Source organism: Xiphophorus maculatus, chromosome 16 (genome assembly GCF_002775205.1).
Source record: "Xiphophorus maculatus strain JP 163 A chromosome 16, X_maculatus-5.0-male, whole genome shotgun sequence".
Taxonomy (NCBI): Eukaryota; Metazoa; Chordata; class Actinopteri; order Cyprinodontiformes; family Poeciliidae; genus Xiphophorus; species Xiphophorus maculatus.
The window spans coordinates 3,775,404-3,791,396 of NC_036458.1; the positions used below are offsets into that span (position 1 = coordinate 3,775,404).

General features: G+C 37.1%; 1 protein-coding gene across 1 annotated transcript; it reads right to left on the reverse strand.

The window, feature by feature from the left end:
• Positions 1–838: 838 nt before the first annotated feature.
• Positions 839–9,731, reverse strand: LOC102221342 (tripartite motif-containing protein 16-like protein). Its single transcript, XM_023348528.1, has 5 exons — positions 9,570–9,731; positions 3,964–3,990; positions 3,824–3,886; positions 3,082–3,221; positions 839–2,111 (listed from the first exon to the last, which is right to left on the reverse strand). Exons 1-5 carry the CDS (start codon positions 9,589–9,591, stop codon positions 1,707–1,709), a joined length of 657 nt encoding a protein of 218 aa, XP_023204296.1. The 5' UTR covers positions 9,592–9,731; the 3' UTR covers positions 839–1,706.
• Positions 9,732–15,993: the final 6,262 nt, after the last annotated feature.

A 15,993-nucleotide genomic window follows, 5' to 3' on the forward strand; every position in this document is an offset into this window, starting at 1 on the left:
GACGATGTCCATCCAGGGCGCTTCACTTCAATATTCTTCGACACAGAAGCACAGTGTGAGGAAACTAAAACGATGGTTGAAATGCAGAGGACTCAAAGTGAGCGGAAAGAAGGCAGCCCTGGTTTGAAAGGTAGTTTTATTTTTCTTTTTATGGCTACGGACAGCGTGTTAGCTAACACTCGTTAGCACTGTGTTATTAGCTAGCACTCGCTAGCACTGTGTTATTAGCTAGCACTCGCTAGCACTGTGTTATTAGCTAGCACTCGCTAGCACTGTGTTATTAGCTAGCACTCGCTAGCACTGTGTTATTAGCTAGCATTCGCTAGCACTGTGTTATTAGCTAGCATTCGCTAGCACTGTGTTATTAGCTAGCACTCACTAGCACTGTGTTATTAGCTAGCATTCGCTAGCACTGTGTTATTAGCTAGCACTCGCTAGCACTGTGTTACCTGGGCCTACCTTGCTTGACAATCTGTGTAGGTAAAAGTATTGATTCATCAATGCATTGAAGTTCAGTTTTCCAATTAAATAATTTAATTCTATTGGTGGGTATTGAATCGCACATATTCATAACTTAAATCAGAAGATCACAAACAAAATCAGCTGTTGAGACCCACAAACATTTCCCCCAAAACACAGCTCTAGGTACAAAAATCTGCCTGAATAATTGGTAGGAAATATACCAGAAGCCTGTTGATTTCTTTAGGAAATATGTCAGTGAAAGGCAACTTGCTGAGGAACTTTTAACTTAATATTAATGATGGTATTTGTTTTGTTTTGATCTTGTCATCACTAAAGTTAAACTAATGTTTGCATTCATTCCAACACAGAAAAAAAAGTCAGTTGAGTGTCGACTTCATACTGACGCAGTGAAGAAGACTAGTTTATTGACTACATTCAGGACAATTAAGCAAGGTCAAAGTAATAAAAACACCCAACTTTATCTTGTCTAACTTAAATGAACAAAAACAAATGAAGATCTGAAGGTGTTTTCATGCATTCAGAAAAAAAACCAACCTGCAAACATGTCGCCAAGTATTCAGTTGTGCTTCAAAGCTTGTTTTTTCTCCAATCACACTAAAACGAACACTTTGTTGTAAAACCGCTGCTGCCTTATTCCCACAACTATGGAAGCCCATTTCTGCCATGAACCAAAAAATAAAAGCCAGCCAGGAAGTCAAATTTTGAGTTTTATAATCATGAAAACAAAAGTAAAAAGTCTTATAAATATGACTTTAAAATTTATAATTTTACAAGTTACATTTATATGAGTTAAAACTCTTAATTTTACAAGTTTTAAAATCATAATTATAAGAACAAAAGTCATAATTTTGTGAATAAAGGTCATAGTTATGAGTTTCAGTTAAAATTATGGGAAAAAGTCATCATTTGGGGTTTTAAAGTCATAATTATGAGGATACGGGTCAAAATTATGAAAATATAGACAGAGAAAAGTCATAACTATAAGTTTTTAAGTCATAATTATGAGATTAAAAGTCATCATTTTGAGTTTTAATGTCATAATTTCTCATTTGAATGTCATAATTTTGAGATTCAAAGTCATAATTTGCAAATAGTTTCTCTTAGGAGGCTTACTCCAGTATATCAAAAATTATGACTTATAAAGTCAAAATTATGACATCCTGTGGGCTCTTGTTTTTTCATTCATGGGATGGATGGGCTTCCATTGAAATCCCTTTCAAGTGTCAGTGATCTTTTTTCCGGATAAGACAGAAGGAATTTGTTCCAATCCAGAACCCGGGGAAAATTCTCTCCTCGAATTTGGCTTTGTACTTGTGGATCAGCCGCACCTCCTTCTCGGAGTCTCCCTCCACCGACAGGAAGGAGATGACGCCGGCCGGCAGGTCGACGTAGACGCCCACGGTGGGGGATGGCGGCAGCTTAATGTCAATGTTCTCACCGTTGTGCCAGACCTGGTAGCAGGAACCAGACCAGCCGACTCCCCAGGAGCCTTTGTTCTCCCCGAGACCGCAGGGCACCTCCTGGCCTTTACGGGGCAAACTCTCCGCCACCACGCCGATCACCACCCAGCCGTCGTAGTCCACCTCCCAGTAGCCTCGGACACCCATCAAGCCCTCCTTACACAGCACCTGCAACAGGAGACGTTCGTGAAACCCGCAGCGCTCCGCTCTACGGCAGCGTGCTAGAGATGGACAGAAAAAGCTACAGAAAATTTATGCCAAATTTTTAGATTAAGCTTTTGTAAAAACATTTTCAAGAAAAAACTTGAAAATTTCAGAGTATCAAAAATAAAAAAATTGCTAAACCCCCCCGTCCCCAAAAAAAAATTTCTAGAAAAAAACTTTTAATTTTCTCAGTTTGAAAAGCTAAGATTTTGCTACACAAACCTAAGAATTGTTCTAAAAAAAAACTAGAACATTTCTGAGTTTCAAAAGTTGAAAATTTTTGACTTTTGGAAACTTTCTGAGTTTTAAAAGTCAGAAATTTGCTAGAAAAAAAATTAAATCTTCAAATTGATCTAGAATGTTCTAGAAAATAAAGAAATTTCCGAGTTTGAAAAGTCAAAATTACTAGAAAACTCCAAAATATAAAAAAGTGCAAAATTTTAAGATTTATCTCAAAAGTTAGATATTTTAAACTTTTTAAACTCCAAAAATTATAAGTTTTTTCTTGAAAATGTTTAGATTAATCTCAAAATCTCTTATTTTTTCCCAGAAATTCACTCCCTTTTTTCAGAGCTCTAGAATTTCTACAGACTATATATAGTGAGGTCAATTTCCCAGTCGAAAAAATCAACTGAAACTTCCTCCAAAGTCTGATTTCCTACCTGGAAAGTTGGAGCAACTCGACTAACCTCAGTTAGTTAAATAGTTAACCATATTTCAACATGGCCGCTCCTCGCATCACCACGTTAGATATGTTGGAAACGCGTTTATTTCACAAGACACATATAAAAGTGCATCTAAAACCAATGTAACATGTAGCCCCTGCAACTCTAAACTGAACCAATTAAAAGCGGTGTTTGATTATGGCCTTTCGTAAACCATGTTAATGGGCCTCGCCATGTTGCGACCTTTGAGTTCCAGGCCTGAGTCCTACCTGTGGTGAGTCCTGGTATCTTTCAGGCCTGTTGGGATAAGGGCAGACTGCGTCCGAGATACGAGCCACTTTGGCTCTGCCCTCAGAAATCCACAGCAGCTTCTGTGCTGTTTTGTCATCCAGAGAGACGGGGAACCAGTCTGAGGAGGTAGAAAAATAACTTGCGTGTGGAAATGTGGCTAAAACATGGAGGTTCTTAAAGGTGACCTATTATTTTCTGTTTAAGGGCATCTTGTCACTTTGAATCCAAATAAACTGCTTCTGGCCACGATCCCAAACTCAAAGTTTATAATCGGATGTGAAAATGGCTGTAAAGAGTTGCGCAATTATACAACCATACACCTTTGAAAAGCAGAAGTGGATCCTCCTGCACAGCCAATAAGATTGCAGCAAGTGGTTTCCATATGGAAAGTCAACAAGGAAACACTTATCTTTTCCAGCAGACAAACTGGAAAAAATACCTTGTAACTCTGCTTGGGTTGCTAGGTGACAGACTAGACTTGGCTGGGGTTGCTAAGTAACGGGTTAGTTAACAATAGAGGGGTTTTTGAAATGTATTTGTTTTTTTATGCGGTTGGGATTTTTAAAAACAGTTTTAAGTTACTCTTAACTTATTTTTGTCTTATTTCAAGTGTACTGAGATATTTGCACTAGAAACTAGGCCAACAATACTTTCTGAGATTTTGTGTTTTTGCAGCGTAGGTATAGATGATGGACATTTAAAAGCTTTAGAAAGCCTTACACTTCATGAAGTCAGCTCTGGTAGTTGGTTCAGGGATATTTGGCTCATATGGCGGCAGCTTCTCTAGAGTGAGACAAAGATATATTTATTAGCATTTACCAGGATGACTGAATTAAAACAAACAGAATTTGGTGATTTACCTTCTGCAGCGCTGCTTTCTTTTTTCCCTAGACATTTCAAAACAGAAAGCAGGATTATATTGCAGTCATTTTGAGCACATATGCTCTCATGCTTCCATTCCCTTTGGTTGAAGCATTTTGTCTGCAGTTGCAAAGTTTTCTTTGGCTCATTTGTCCATATGCTGAAGAAATAATTCTGGATTATTCTTAAAACGTACATCATCACAGTGTAACACATTTATTTATATGAATTAAAATATTCATTGGTTTAAGAAGGCCTACTTTCCTAGACAATGTTATAAAAATGGACATAATTTAAGTAGAAAAGTGTGTGTTGGACCTGTGGGACTGTTAGCTACTACTGTAGGTACCATCACTGCACCCTCCAGTAGATTCATCCGTGACAAAAAAAAGACTAATTTTTATAATAATCACATCTTTTATGATATTAACTAAATGTGTTATCTGACTTTACAACGCTGTATACCATGTGTTAATGAAAAAAAAAATTATTCTCTCTTTTCTCACATTTGATTACTGTGCACCGGCACATACGTTACATTTTTTTTCAGTAGCAGTCCAGCAAATGCAATTAAACTACTTTTATCTTTATTTCTTCTTATTCTCTTTAGATCTTATACAATGACAATTAGCACATGCAGATCATACAATCACAGTGGAATCAACTCACTCTTCGGTTACCTAGCAACTCACTCACTCTTTGGTTACCTAGCAACAGTCTGCTGAGTAACTGGCGCAGCGGCAGTTCAAGGTTTTCCAACCATTCCTCACAACTGCTTACAAATAAAAAAAACAACACTGTGTTGGGGAAAGTGGATAAAGCAGGAAAGTCACGCCATCAGTTTGGCAGAAGTTTAGATAATTAAAACAACAAAAAACTAACGACTAATTGTCGATATTGACCGATGATAAAACACTTATGTTGTGATCCGTTTTCCAGCTCTAACAAGATGAAAAATGTCATCTTGTCTCTGTCTGTGAACGTCCCTGTCTGACATGTGTTCTTATTTATCCGAGGAGATGTTTGCAAACTTTTTAAATAAGAAACCACTTGATACATAAAACCGTCACATTAACAGAACGTATGGAGACACCATGTTCCAAATGTTCAACATTAGAAGAGGCAAAGGTCGACTGTGGCATGTCGGAAAACGGGCGAGCCAGACACGGATGACCTCATCAGTCCTATTTAACCGCGCCCTCTGTTCATTAAATGAGACAATGAAGAAGAAAGAGAGAAAACGGCAAACGCCGCAGAGGGATCAGGATTGAGACGTCAAGTCAGTGGCGAGCTGGAAGACTGAAAATATCCAGGATGTTCCATGGAGCAGCAGGAAGCGCCAGCCGGGATAAACTGACTCCATGATGGATGGCCTGACATCACAGCAATAGAGACATGAAGGGCAGGGAGGCATGAGGATATTTAAAGGAACCGGCTCTTTAAAAGGGATAAAGTTTATTAGAATTCAGTGTCTGAACACTGCAAAAACACAAAACCATGTGTCTTATGGTTAAAGTGTTTTTATGTTTATATCTGTCTGATGTTTTCTCACTTCTAGCTGCAATTTGTTTCCACAGCTCAAGATTTTATATGACATCTTTAGTTTTAATAACTATTTCTACACTAAAAACATGACACCTTACCAAGTATTTTTGATCTGGTTTTCACTGCAAATACCTTAAAATGCTTAAAATAAGACAAAACTAACTTACAAGCAACTTTTCAGCAAGATGTAGAATATTCAAGTCAATAATTCCTTGTTATTGATGAAAAACTACCAGTTCCACTTGTAGTAAGTGAAATAATCTGCTAGTATAAATACCACATGTTTTTAAAATTAATATTAAGGAATTATTTACTTAAAACAAGCTCCTGTATCTTGCTGAAAAGTTACTTGTAAGTTAGTTTTGTCTAATTTAAAGTGCCTTAACATATTTGCGCTAGAAACAAGACCACAGTGCTTGGTAAGATTTTGTGTTTTTGCAGTGTTAGAAGACGTTTGAGGTTATAACCTAAGAACACTGCAAAAACACAAAGTCTTACAGAGTATTTTGGACTAGCCTGTAGTGCAAATATCTTAGTACACTTTAAATAAGACAAAACTAACTGACAAGTAACTTTTCAGCAAGGCATAGGAGCCTGTTTGAGTAAACATTCTTTCAATTTTGATAAAGCTCTAGTTCCATTGATTATTCCACTTGTAACATGGGAAAATGTCTTGTAAGGAAAATAATCTGCCAGTGGATCAAGTACTTTATTAAAACCAACATTAAGGAATTAATTACCTAAATCTTTTGCAGTGTTGAAATGTTTTTGACCATATAACTATTGAACTCTACAAAAACACAGAATCTACTTTGTATTTTTGATCTAGTTTATATAATGCTAACCCATGGAACACTGCTTGGGTTGCTAGGTAACGGGGCTGAGCTAGGCTGGGGTTGCTAGGTAACAGCACAGTGCCCATGGAATGTGACTTAACTGCAAACACACCAAATCTTACCAAGTAGTTTTGTCTTGCTTCTAGTCCCAATATCTTAGTTGTGTAAGTAAATTCATAAAATTATTTTTTTTAAAGTACTGGTTCCACTGACAGATTATTTCACTTGTAACAAAACATTTTCTCCACGTTAGAGTAATCTGCCAGGTGAACCGGTACTTTTCCACTTATATTAAGGGATTTTTTACATAAAACAAACTCCTACATTTTGCTGAAAAGTTCGTTTTTTCTTATCTCAAGTATACTAAGATATTTGCCCAAGAAACTAGACTAAAAACACTTGTTTTTGTTTTGAACATATTCTGACTGATTTTGTCTCAAATCAAGAGTCCCGCTAAAAGGTCAGCCGCGGCTCCTTGGATGATTTATGGGAGTTGTTTGTTTTGGACAGCCGGGCCAGTGGACTGTTTTCTCTCCACGACTCTGGTCTCATTGGGATGGAGTGACTCGTCTGGGCAGATCAGTTTCAAAACGTCCCACTGAGACAGCAAGATCAGAGGATAGGGACATGAGGGGCAGATCTGGTCTCATCCCACGGCGTTTTTATCTGGTGTCAAGTCTTACCGGCTGGAAAAATGGCGTAAAGGTGCGGAAGGATTCTGGAGAAATTTCGTCCTTCAATCTGACTTTCTCATAAAATAAATCAATAAAGCAAAATTCTGACGCTATAAATCACTTAAGGAGGATTTTTGTGTTACTTCGTGCTTCAATTAAGCAGCCATAAATAACTCCGATATGAGCTTTTGCATTTTGTTACTTGAAATACTGTGCAGCATTTCACACTTCATTACTGCAGCAGCAGGAGGATGGATTAGTAACAACTGGGCTGGAGGCTGGAGGTGTCAGCTGCTAGGCATGGACTGGAAGTATGTATTTCAGAGAAGAAGAAAGGGCCAACAAAACATAAAAATGGTGACTTTTAATCTCAGAATCCTCTCAAATCCGAACAAATAATCAAACATTCTTAGTTTTATGTCAGTTATGTTGTTAGCATACAGAAATAAACACATTACTGTCTTTTTTTCTTGGATTCCTAAACCTGGACTTGATCAACTCAAAGTCTGTTCCAATTTTATTTGGTAGATTTGATTTTTACGATTAGATTTATGTGATGGTGCTTAAACAGCTAAAACAATTATGATTCTGAGGAAGAAAAAGTCCGAATTCTGAAAAAAGAATCAGAATTTTGAGAAAAAGTTGGAATTCTGACAAAAGTCAAAATTCAGAGAAAAAAACAATTGAGAAAAAGGTCTGAATTTTGAGAAAAATTTCAAAATTATGGAAAAAGTTGGAATTCTGAGGAAAAAGTCATAATCTAGAGAAAAAAACGAATTTTGAGAAATAGTCGCAATTCTGGGGAAAAAAAGTCAGAATTCTGATGAGTCAAAATTCAGAAAAGAAAAACTATTGAGAAAAGGTCAGAATTTTAATTTGTTTTCCCAGTGGCCCTGATCCTCTTCTGCAGAAACAAGACATCTTCAAAGAAAAGCATCTCAAAGACGCATCGAGTGGTCATGTTGCAACAGGTCAGGATTACCGAAGGCGAAAAAAAGGCAATGCGACACCGAGACGGCCGCTTTCTCAGTAGCAAAGCCACACACTTTATAGACGTGATTAATGGTCAGGGAAACACTGGCATGGTCCGAGGTGACGACGGCCGTTTGGCTCGGAGCTGGACTGCCGGGCCGGCGGGTATGAAGACACTCAATGGCAAATAAACAGCCTAATAAAACTGGTGATAAAACAAAGTGACGAGCAACAAATCACTGTGAACCCGGGACGGTTAATGTCAGAAAAACAAAGACATCGCGGTGACCTTTCATCTGAGCCCGGTGGCGACACTTTAAATAACTAATCAGAAACATGATGGAGCAAAAATCAAAATGGCTTTTATCCTATTACTATTTTCAGGGCTGAAACGGCTAATCATGATGAAATAATGTGAAATAGTCAACTAATTTAGTAAATGATTAATTGTTAACTGGAGCATGCAGACTCAAAGAGGCTATTTGCTGAAAGAACAGCAGATTCAGAGCAGTAATTAACCCACAACTGTAATATTTAGAAGTATATATATGTACTGCATTTAAAAAAACACATTTGTCTGTAAATAATTTTTAGTATTTTAGCCAAAACTCGTCAACTGGCAGTTTTAGTTTCACCTGGTTCAACTTCACTGAAGGAATGCTGTTTTTGGATTTTATGCAATAAAATGGTTGTTTTCCTAAGAGGATTTAAATTATTACTTTTAATGTACGTCTAAAATGGTGTAAAAAAAAGTTTAAGTGAAAAATGAAAGAGACAATTTCCACTGGTAGATTATTTCTCTTAAAACGTGGAACAAGGTTGTTAATGGTGAAATAATCTGCCAGTGGGACTAATACTTTTTCATTCATAAATATTAAGGAGTTATTGACTTGAAACAAACTCTTATATCTTTCTGAAACGTTATTTATAAGTTAGTTTTGTCTTTTTGGAAGTTTACTAAGATATTTGCACTACAAACTGTATCGAAAATACTTATCAAGTTTGTGCTTTTACAGTATAAAGAGTTATTAAAACTAGAATAGATGGACTATAAAGTGTTGAACTAAAGCAACTAATTTCATCTTTAAGTGAGAAAACATCAGACAGCATTAAAATAAACATAACACTTAAAATGTATGTTAAGACACATGAAAAGACAGTATTTAATTCAAGATGTTATGAAAACGCATTAAAATTAAATTAGAAATGCAAACGAAACAATAACGGACTTAATATGCGTAATACACTGCAAAAACCAAGTATTTTGTATTAGGTTCTAGTGCAAATTCCTCATTACACTAGAAATACGACAAAACTAACTTTTCAGCAACAATAGTAAAATAATCTGCCAGCAAATCTAGAACGTTTTATCAATATTCAAGAATTATTTACTTAAAATAAGCTAGGTTATCTTGCTAGTTCGTTTTGAGTTCTTTAAAGTCTAATAAAATATTTGCACTATAAACTAGACCAAAATACTTGGTATGATTTTGTGTTTTTGCAGAGTAATGTGGCTAAAAATAGTAATTAGTGGGGATGATTGGGAACCGGTTGTTTCCGGTGGGAGTCCATTCTTACCTGCTTTCTTGGGGACCGGCATGGTTCTGTTTGGCTCCTGCCGTGCAGCTCTTGTCAAAGTGCTAACTGGTAACTCCAAGGCTCACCTTTATCAACTTCTGATCAGTGAGGAGGGGCAGACGGATGAGCCGGTTTTTTGTCGGATCGGATGGAACCGTCCCAAAAAAAGGACGATCCCGTCACTTGAAACTCGTGATACTTTTTACTGGGAACCGGGCTGAGGTACCGAGGACATCCCAACCATTCCAGCATGTTTGCATGCACTCGTACTGAGCATGTGCAGGAGGGACACGCCTGCGTCGTATTAAATGAGATGATAAATCGCTGTATTTCTTAAAGACAAATGAGGGTGAAAAAACATGCAGCCCTGTGCCCTTTGGAGTCCTTTTAACTTAAAGAATGGCCGCTAACGATTAAACTGATCCCGAATCCAGATGCCGGGTAGTGGGGTTATTTTCTGTTTGTAGGGTTTGAGCCGTCACTAAGTGAGAAGGAAGCCAGCTTCTCACCGAGGAGCTGTCAGCGGTCCCAGTTCCCATCCATCAGGAGCTGCTGCCGTGGTGCCCTGGACGTCTGACTGGGAACAAACTGTACCAACAGATGTTATAACGGAGGCAACAGCTGGAGGACGGTCTTCACCTTACAGATTGTCCTGATTCTATCAGTTTTCTGCTTTAAAGGTGACCTGCTCTGCTTCCTTAAACAGGTTAAAATAGGACTGCGGTCTATACAAACATGTTCATTACATTTTTTTTGTTTTTCACAAAATCATTCTCAGATAATGAGATCTAGTTCATAATGAGCTGTTTTGGGTCGTCCTGTCACTTTAAATCCAAATAAGCTGCTGCTGGCCACACCCTCCTCCCCCCAACGCAATGTTTACATTTAATGTGAAAATGGCTGCAAACAGATTAGCAATTATATTAACATACAGCTTCAAAAAGCAGCAATTGTACAGCAAATACAGCAGTAAAACCAGCTGACCAAACATTCTGGAGTTCTGTTTGGGTTGCTAGGGTAACGGGGCTGGGCTCGACTGTGTTGCTAGGTAACGAAGAAGTGCAAAGAAATGTCACTTAACACAGAATCTTATCAAGTATTTTTGGCCTAATTTCTGATGCGAATATCTTAGACTTTTGAAATAAGAGAAAACTAACTTGCATGCAACTTTTTAGCAAGATATGAGAGCTTAATTTAAGTCAATAATTCTTTAATATCGATGAAGAAGTAACTATTTCCACTGGCAGATTATTTCACTTATATCCAGACATTTTTCCCATGTTATAAGTGAAATAATCTACCAGTGGAACCATCTTGTTTTCATCAACATGAAGAAATCATTCACTTAACTCAAGCTCCAATATCTTGCTAAGAAGTTGCTGCTACGTTTTGTTTTATTGTAGAAACCAGACCAAAAATAATTAAGATTTTGTGTATTTGCAGTGTGGAGCTCTGTTTTGGTTGCTAGGTTGTTTTTTAGCGCTCGGGCTGTTTTTAGAGGCAGTTGAGACCCAAATAGAAGTATAAAAATGTGCATAATATGTCCCTGCAAGGAAATGTCCCTGTCAGAAGTAATGTAGAAGCAAGCTGAAAGCATCAGGGACTAAAACCTAACTGATGAGTTGAAAGCAAGCGAAAGTTTCATCTTTGCTTTCACACCGAAATTTTCCATATTTGTTGTGATAATTTGATAGTAGTGAGGTTCCTGCAGAACATAAAGAACCATAACAGTATTCATATTATTTTAGGCTGTTTTCACACCTGATAGACCAGCAGACTCAGTTCAATGTGGCCAAAATTTCAATATTTGTTTCATTTTCAGCTGCTGCATTTTGCTTTAACTCTGTACTGAATCAAACAGTCTAGATTAATTGAAATATCTGTTCACCTCCTAGTCTGTGGTGGCGCAGCACCAAGAACCACTGAAGGAAACAGCACAAAAACCTCAGAAGAAGGCACTGATCACAACATCCTTGTAAATAAAATGCAGTGGTGGTTTCACTGCTGTGTGCGATGTACAATGGCTGCTGGAAAAGACAGCAGCCATTGTCTGCCACTCCTGCTAGCTCTGGACTCTCAAATTTATTTTGGTTGTATTTACCCAGAATGCCCTCCACTGTTGTCCACTTCCTGCTTTTGGGGTGGTCTTTGGTCCACTTGACGTTCACATACGCATTGGAACAGCACCAGAGTTCACTTGAACTGAGCCGAGACTGAGTTTCGTAGACAGAACAGATTTTGCTTCTTTGGTTCTATTATGCATTCACCCGTCCCCAAACGAACCAGACTTTCCAGGAAAATGAACTGGAGTTCAATTAAAGCGAACTAAACAGAGCTGGTGTGAATTCATGCTAACATTACAACATGCCCTCTGTGTGAGGGATGAGATCTCAACACCAGTCTTTCCTGCTGTCAGCATTTTGGTTCAAACTGTTTTGTTTCAGAGCCTTTTGGGAACTAGATCATACCCTCAACAATCACAGAGAACTTCACCGCCCAGACTAGCTGCTGCATAACCTTAAACACTCGTACAGCATGACATGTTAATATGATCAGGCACTGGTGAAAAATATAGCAACATGCAGGGAATACAATGTGTGGAAGGCGAAGGAGATCTGCTGGGCTGCTTTTAGTAGGCTTTCAATAAGATGTCTCCTGGTAATCCTCGTACTTTCTTTCTCACATGACTAAGAGGTCAGCAACTTTCACCTTCTCACTTGTCTTGAAGTGGAACTGAGTCATTGGGAGGACTAGTTCCAACCGGTTCCAACCAATTCCAACTAGATCCAATCAGTTCCAACCGGTTCTAATCAGTACCAATCAATTCCAACCAGTCCCAACTGAATCCAACCAATTCCAACTGGTTCCAATCAGTTTCAACTGGTTCCAATTGGATTGAGGTCGGGACTTTGACTGGGCCATTGCAACAACTTAACTCTATTGTTAGCAGCTGAAGACAAAGACAGGAAGTAGTTGGAGGATTATGTTTTTTAACGACTTATCGCATGGACAAACTTATTCATGTCTGATTTTAATCACGTTACTTATTTATTTGAAACATCACAATTGCAAAATTGTGTTTTTTTGACATTATTGGAATATATATAGTTTTGCGCTCATTTGTAATGGAAATGCAGCTAATGAAAAACGAAACAACAATGCTCACCTGCAGCAGCGTGATCGGAGAATTTGTCTGATTAAAACTACACTCGAGGTAGTTAAAACAAGGTTTTCAGCCATTTTTCTTCTTACAAAACCTGGTTTTTAGTTGGATTGAATGAACGACTGATCATTAAGCGTTAATTATCATTTCTCAGCACGTTTGAGCAGTTTGACACCTCCAACTAAACTCCACCTGTGACTAAACTCTGTAAAGACAACATGAGCAGATTTACAGCGTGAAAACGACCGATCAAATCAGCTCGGCCAGCCCACTTTTAGCGAAACATGAACCTCCAAACTGCCTACTAATCACGAGATGTCAAACGAGAGGTGTGTGTGAACCGCGGGGTCTGCCTGACACGCGGAGTCATGCTGACTTTGGTCGCCAAGCAACAGTGATTTATGACACCGTGTTGCAGCCGGCATGTCTCCCCCCTTCTCTACACCTCCAGTCGCACCATTTATCTTTTGTGACAATGAAATATGCGCAGATATTAAGTCCTCATGTCTGCAGAGAAACTGACTTGTAAATAATTTAGGGAATAAATATAGTTTGTTCCCTGCAGCAGAGGGCTGGAAGGGAAATTCATTTAAAATTGAACTGAGAATTGTAACTTTTTTCTCAGAATTCTCACTTTAACTCGAAATTCTGACGTTTTTTATTCCTCACAATTAAAATTTGTATCTCAGAATCTAGAGAATAACTATTGTTTGTTCCCTGCAGTTGAAGGTTTGTATGCAAGGAAAATTCAATTAAGCTCAAACAATATTGAGAATTGTAACCTTTTCTCAGAGTTTGCACTTTAATCTCATAATTTTGATGTTTTTGTTTTTAGAATTCTAACTTTAATGTTAAAATACAGACTTTAATCTGAGAATTCTCACTGTTTTCTCAGCATTTATAGAATAAATATAGTTTGTTTCCTGCAGCAGGGGGTTTGTGTGGAAGGAAAATTCAATTTAGTTCAAATTAAATTGAAAATTCTCACATTTTTTCTCAGAATTCTGACTTTTCAGAATCAGAATTGTTTAAATTGTTTATGCAAATTCAGGCAAATATAGTCTTAAACTCAAATCTCGCAAATAAATTTGGGACAGGCTTTCGGTGTGGATCAATTGTAGGTTTACAAATCATATAGCAAGGAATAAACAGTTATGTGATTATTTTCATATGCCAACGACAAAATGACAAACACTTTGGGATGCTTGGTTATTTATTTGGACTTTGACAAAGTTAAAATTCTGAAGGATTTTTCTTTGCGGCCCCAATCTTCTTCCGTAGGTTTGTAATGACAGGAATCATCGTTTTAACTTTGAGCAACAACAATAGGAAACAGCTTAAATCTACCAAAACCCCTGAATAGGAGGAAGAACAACAAGTTTAAGGATTTACTTGATAAAAATAAACATAAAAGTCATATAATGCCATAATAATGTGAGAAACCTTTTTGAATTAAACTTTAAATTCTAATGAACATTTAACCCTGGAACTGGAAGACATTTTAGATATCCAAAATAAATAAATAAAACAACAGAAACAACAAATAAATTGGATTATAAAGTCTCTGCAAACCAAATTGTTGTTTAAAAAAGGGTGAGTTCAGACCAAAACACCAGACTGAAGAGATTCATCATCCAGTTTTGGGTAGAAAGAGAGAAACAAGAAAAACAATAAATTATGCATAGAAATTAATGAGTTTGTTTTAATTTATCATGCAATTAATTGATTTATTGCTTATTGAGACAAGTCTAGCTCACAGCAGCCCATTGCAAAAACAAAACCCTACAAAGTACTTTTAGTTTCTAGTGTGAATATTTTACACTTAAAATAAGACACTAACTTACAAGTAACTTATCAACATGATATAAGTCAATAATTCTTCAATATTGATTTAAAAAAAAATGCTAATTTTACTGGCAGATTATTTTACTTATAATAGAATAAGTTTCCCATGTTATAAATGAAATGATCTGCCAATTGAACCAGTACTTTTTTAAATCGATGGTCTAAGTAATATCTTATATGACTTGTTTTTTCAGCCTTCCTGGTTCTGGAGCAGACAGCAGAGGCGACGAGTGGGTTTGGTCCCGGAGGAGCATAAGGAACGAAGTGAGTCATTCTGAGAAAGATCTTCCTGGTGATTAGAAGAGACACAGCTGAAGCTCCAAACTGAGCCTCCCAAAAATAAAAGGATGTTCCTCACTGCTAGAGGTGTGGGTTAAAAACAGCTGGGCACGGAAAAATGAGGTGATGTAATGTTGACACATGGATCATCCCTGAAATACAGAGACAGATCCAGTCAGCTGGTCCCAATGGAACAACTGGGAGACGCCCAGTAGCTGTGTTTCCTTTGACCTTAAAATTGAGCAATTTGACATTTTGAAAATAAATTGGCTTAATGGAAACACATCACTTCTGAAAAAACTAATTTGTTTTTTTTAATAAAACGTTTTTGCGGTAGGATTAGAGTGTTTTAAAGCATTTCACAAAACTGCAAAGAAAACACTTTTTTCATATCATACGAATCAACAGGATGTTACTTCTGGCAGAAACGACAAAGAAGATGTAGACAGGAAGTGGTTGGAGGATGATGGCGCTGCATGTTTTTAACGACTTATTGCATGAACAAACTTATTTACGTGTGATTTTAATTGCGTTTCTTATTGAATGGAAACACAGCAATTGTATTTTTTCGACATTAGTGGAATATTGACAAAGTTTTGTGCACATTTGTAATGGAAACACAGCTACAAATAGTTTGTGTTTCTCTAACATATCTGTTACAGAAACATATATTATACATTTTATGAATACTCAGAGTTACAAGTGATATAAAAACTGAATTAAAGACTTTTCACATAAAACACAATAAAAATACAATTTCTGGCGAGGAATGAGGTAGGATACCCTCAGATTTATTTCCACTTGAAATGGCTGAAGTCAAAATGCTATGAACTCTGAATTATGAACGAAGTTTGCACTGTTTAAAAATCCAAGACATTTACGAGACTGAGTCTCAGAAAAATCTGAAAAATTTTTTTTCTTTAAATTGTCTACAAATGTGACAGTCAAAGCAGCAGCTAGCATACTCAGCTATGAGGCAATAAAGAGTCTAAACATGTCAAATAAAGTTTATAGTATCTTCTTTGCTTGTAAAAACACACCTGTACGGTTGAAGTAGATAAATTTATTATTATATTGTGCTGTCATGAGAAAGTTGTTTTCATTTCCATTTTATTCATATTTATACATTTTATAGTT

Excerpts from the sequence above, each read along its gene's own strand:
- LOC102221342 (XM_023348528.1), bottom strand. The coding sequence starts at position 9,591 with ATGCCGGTCCCCAAGAAAGCAG. Across the intron at positions 3,887-3,963 it reads AGAAAGCAGCGCTGCAGAAG|AGAAGCTGCCGCCATATGAG; the intron begins GTAAATCACCAA and ends GTCTCACTCTAG. Across the intron at positions 2,112-3,081 it reads GATACCAGGACTCACCACAG|GTGCTGTGTAAGGAGGGCTT; the intron begins GTAGGACTCAGG and ends CTCCTGTTGCAG.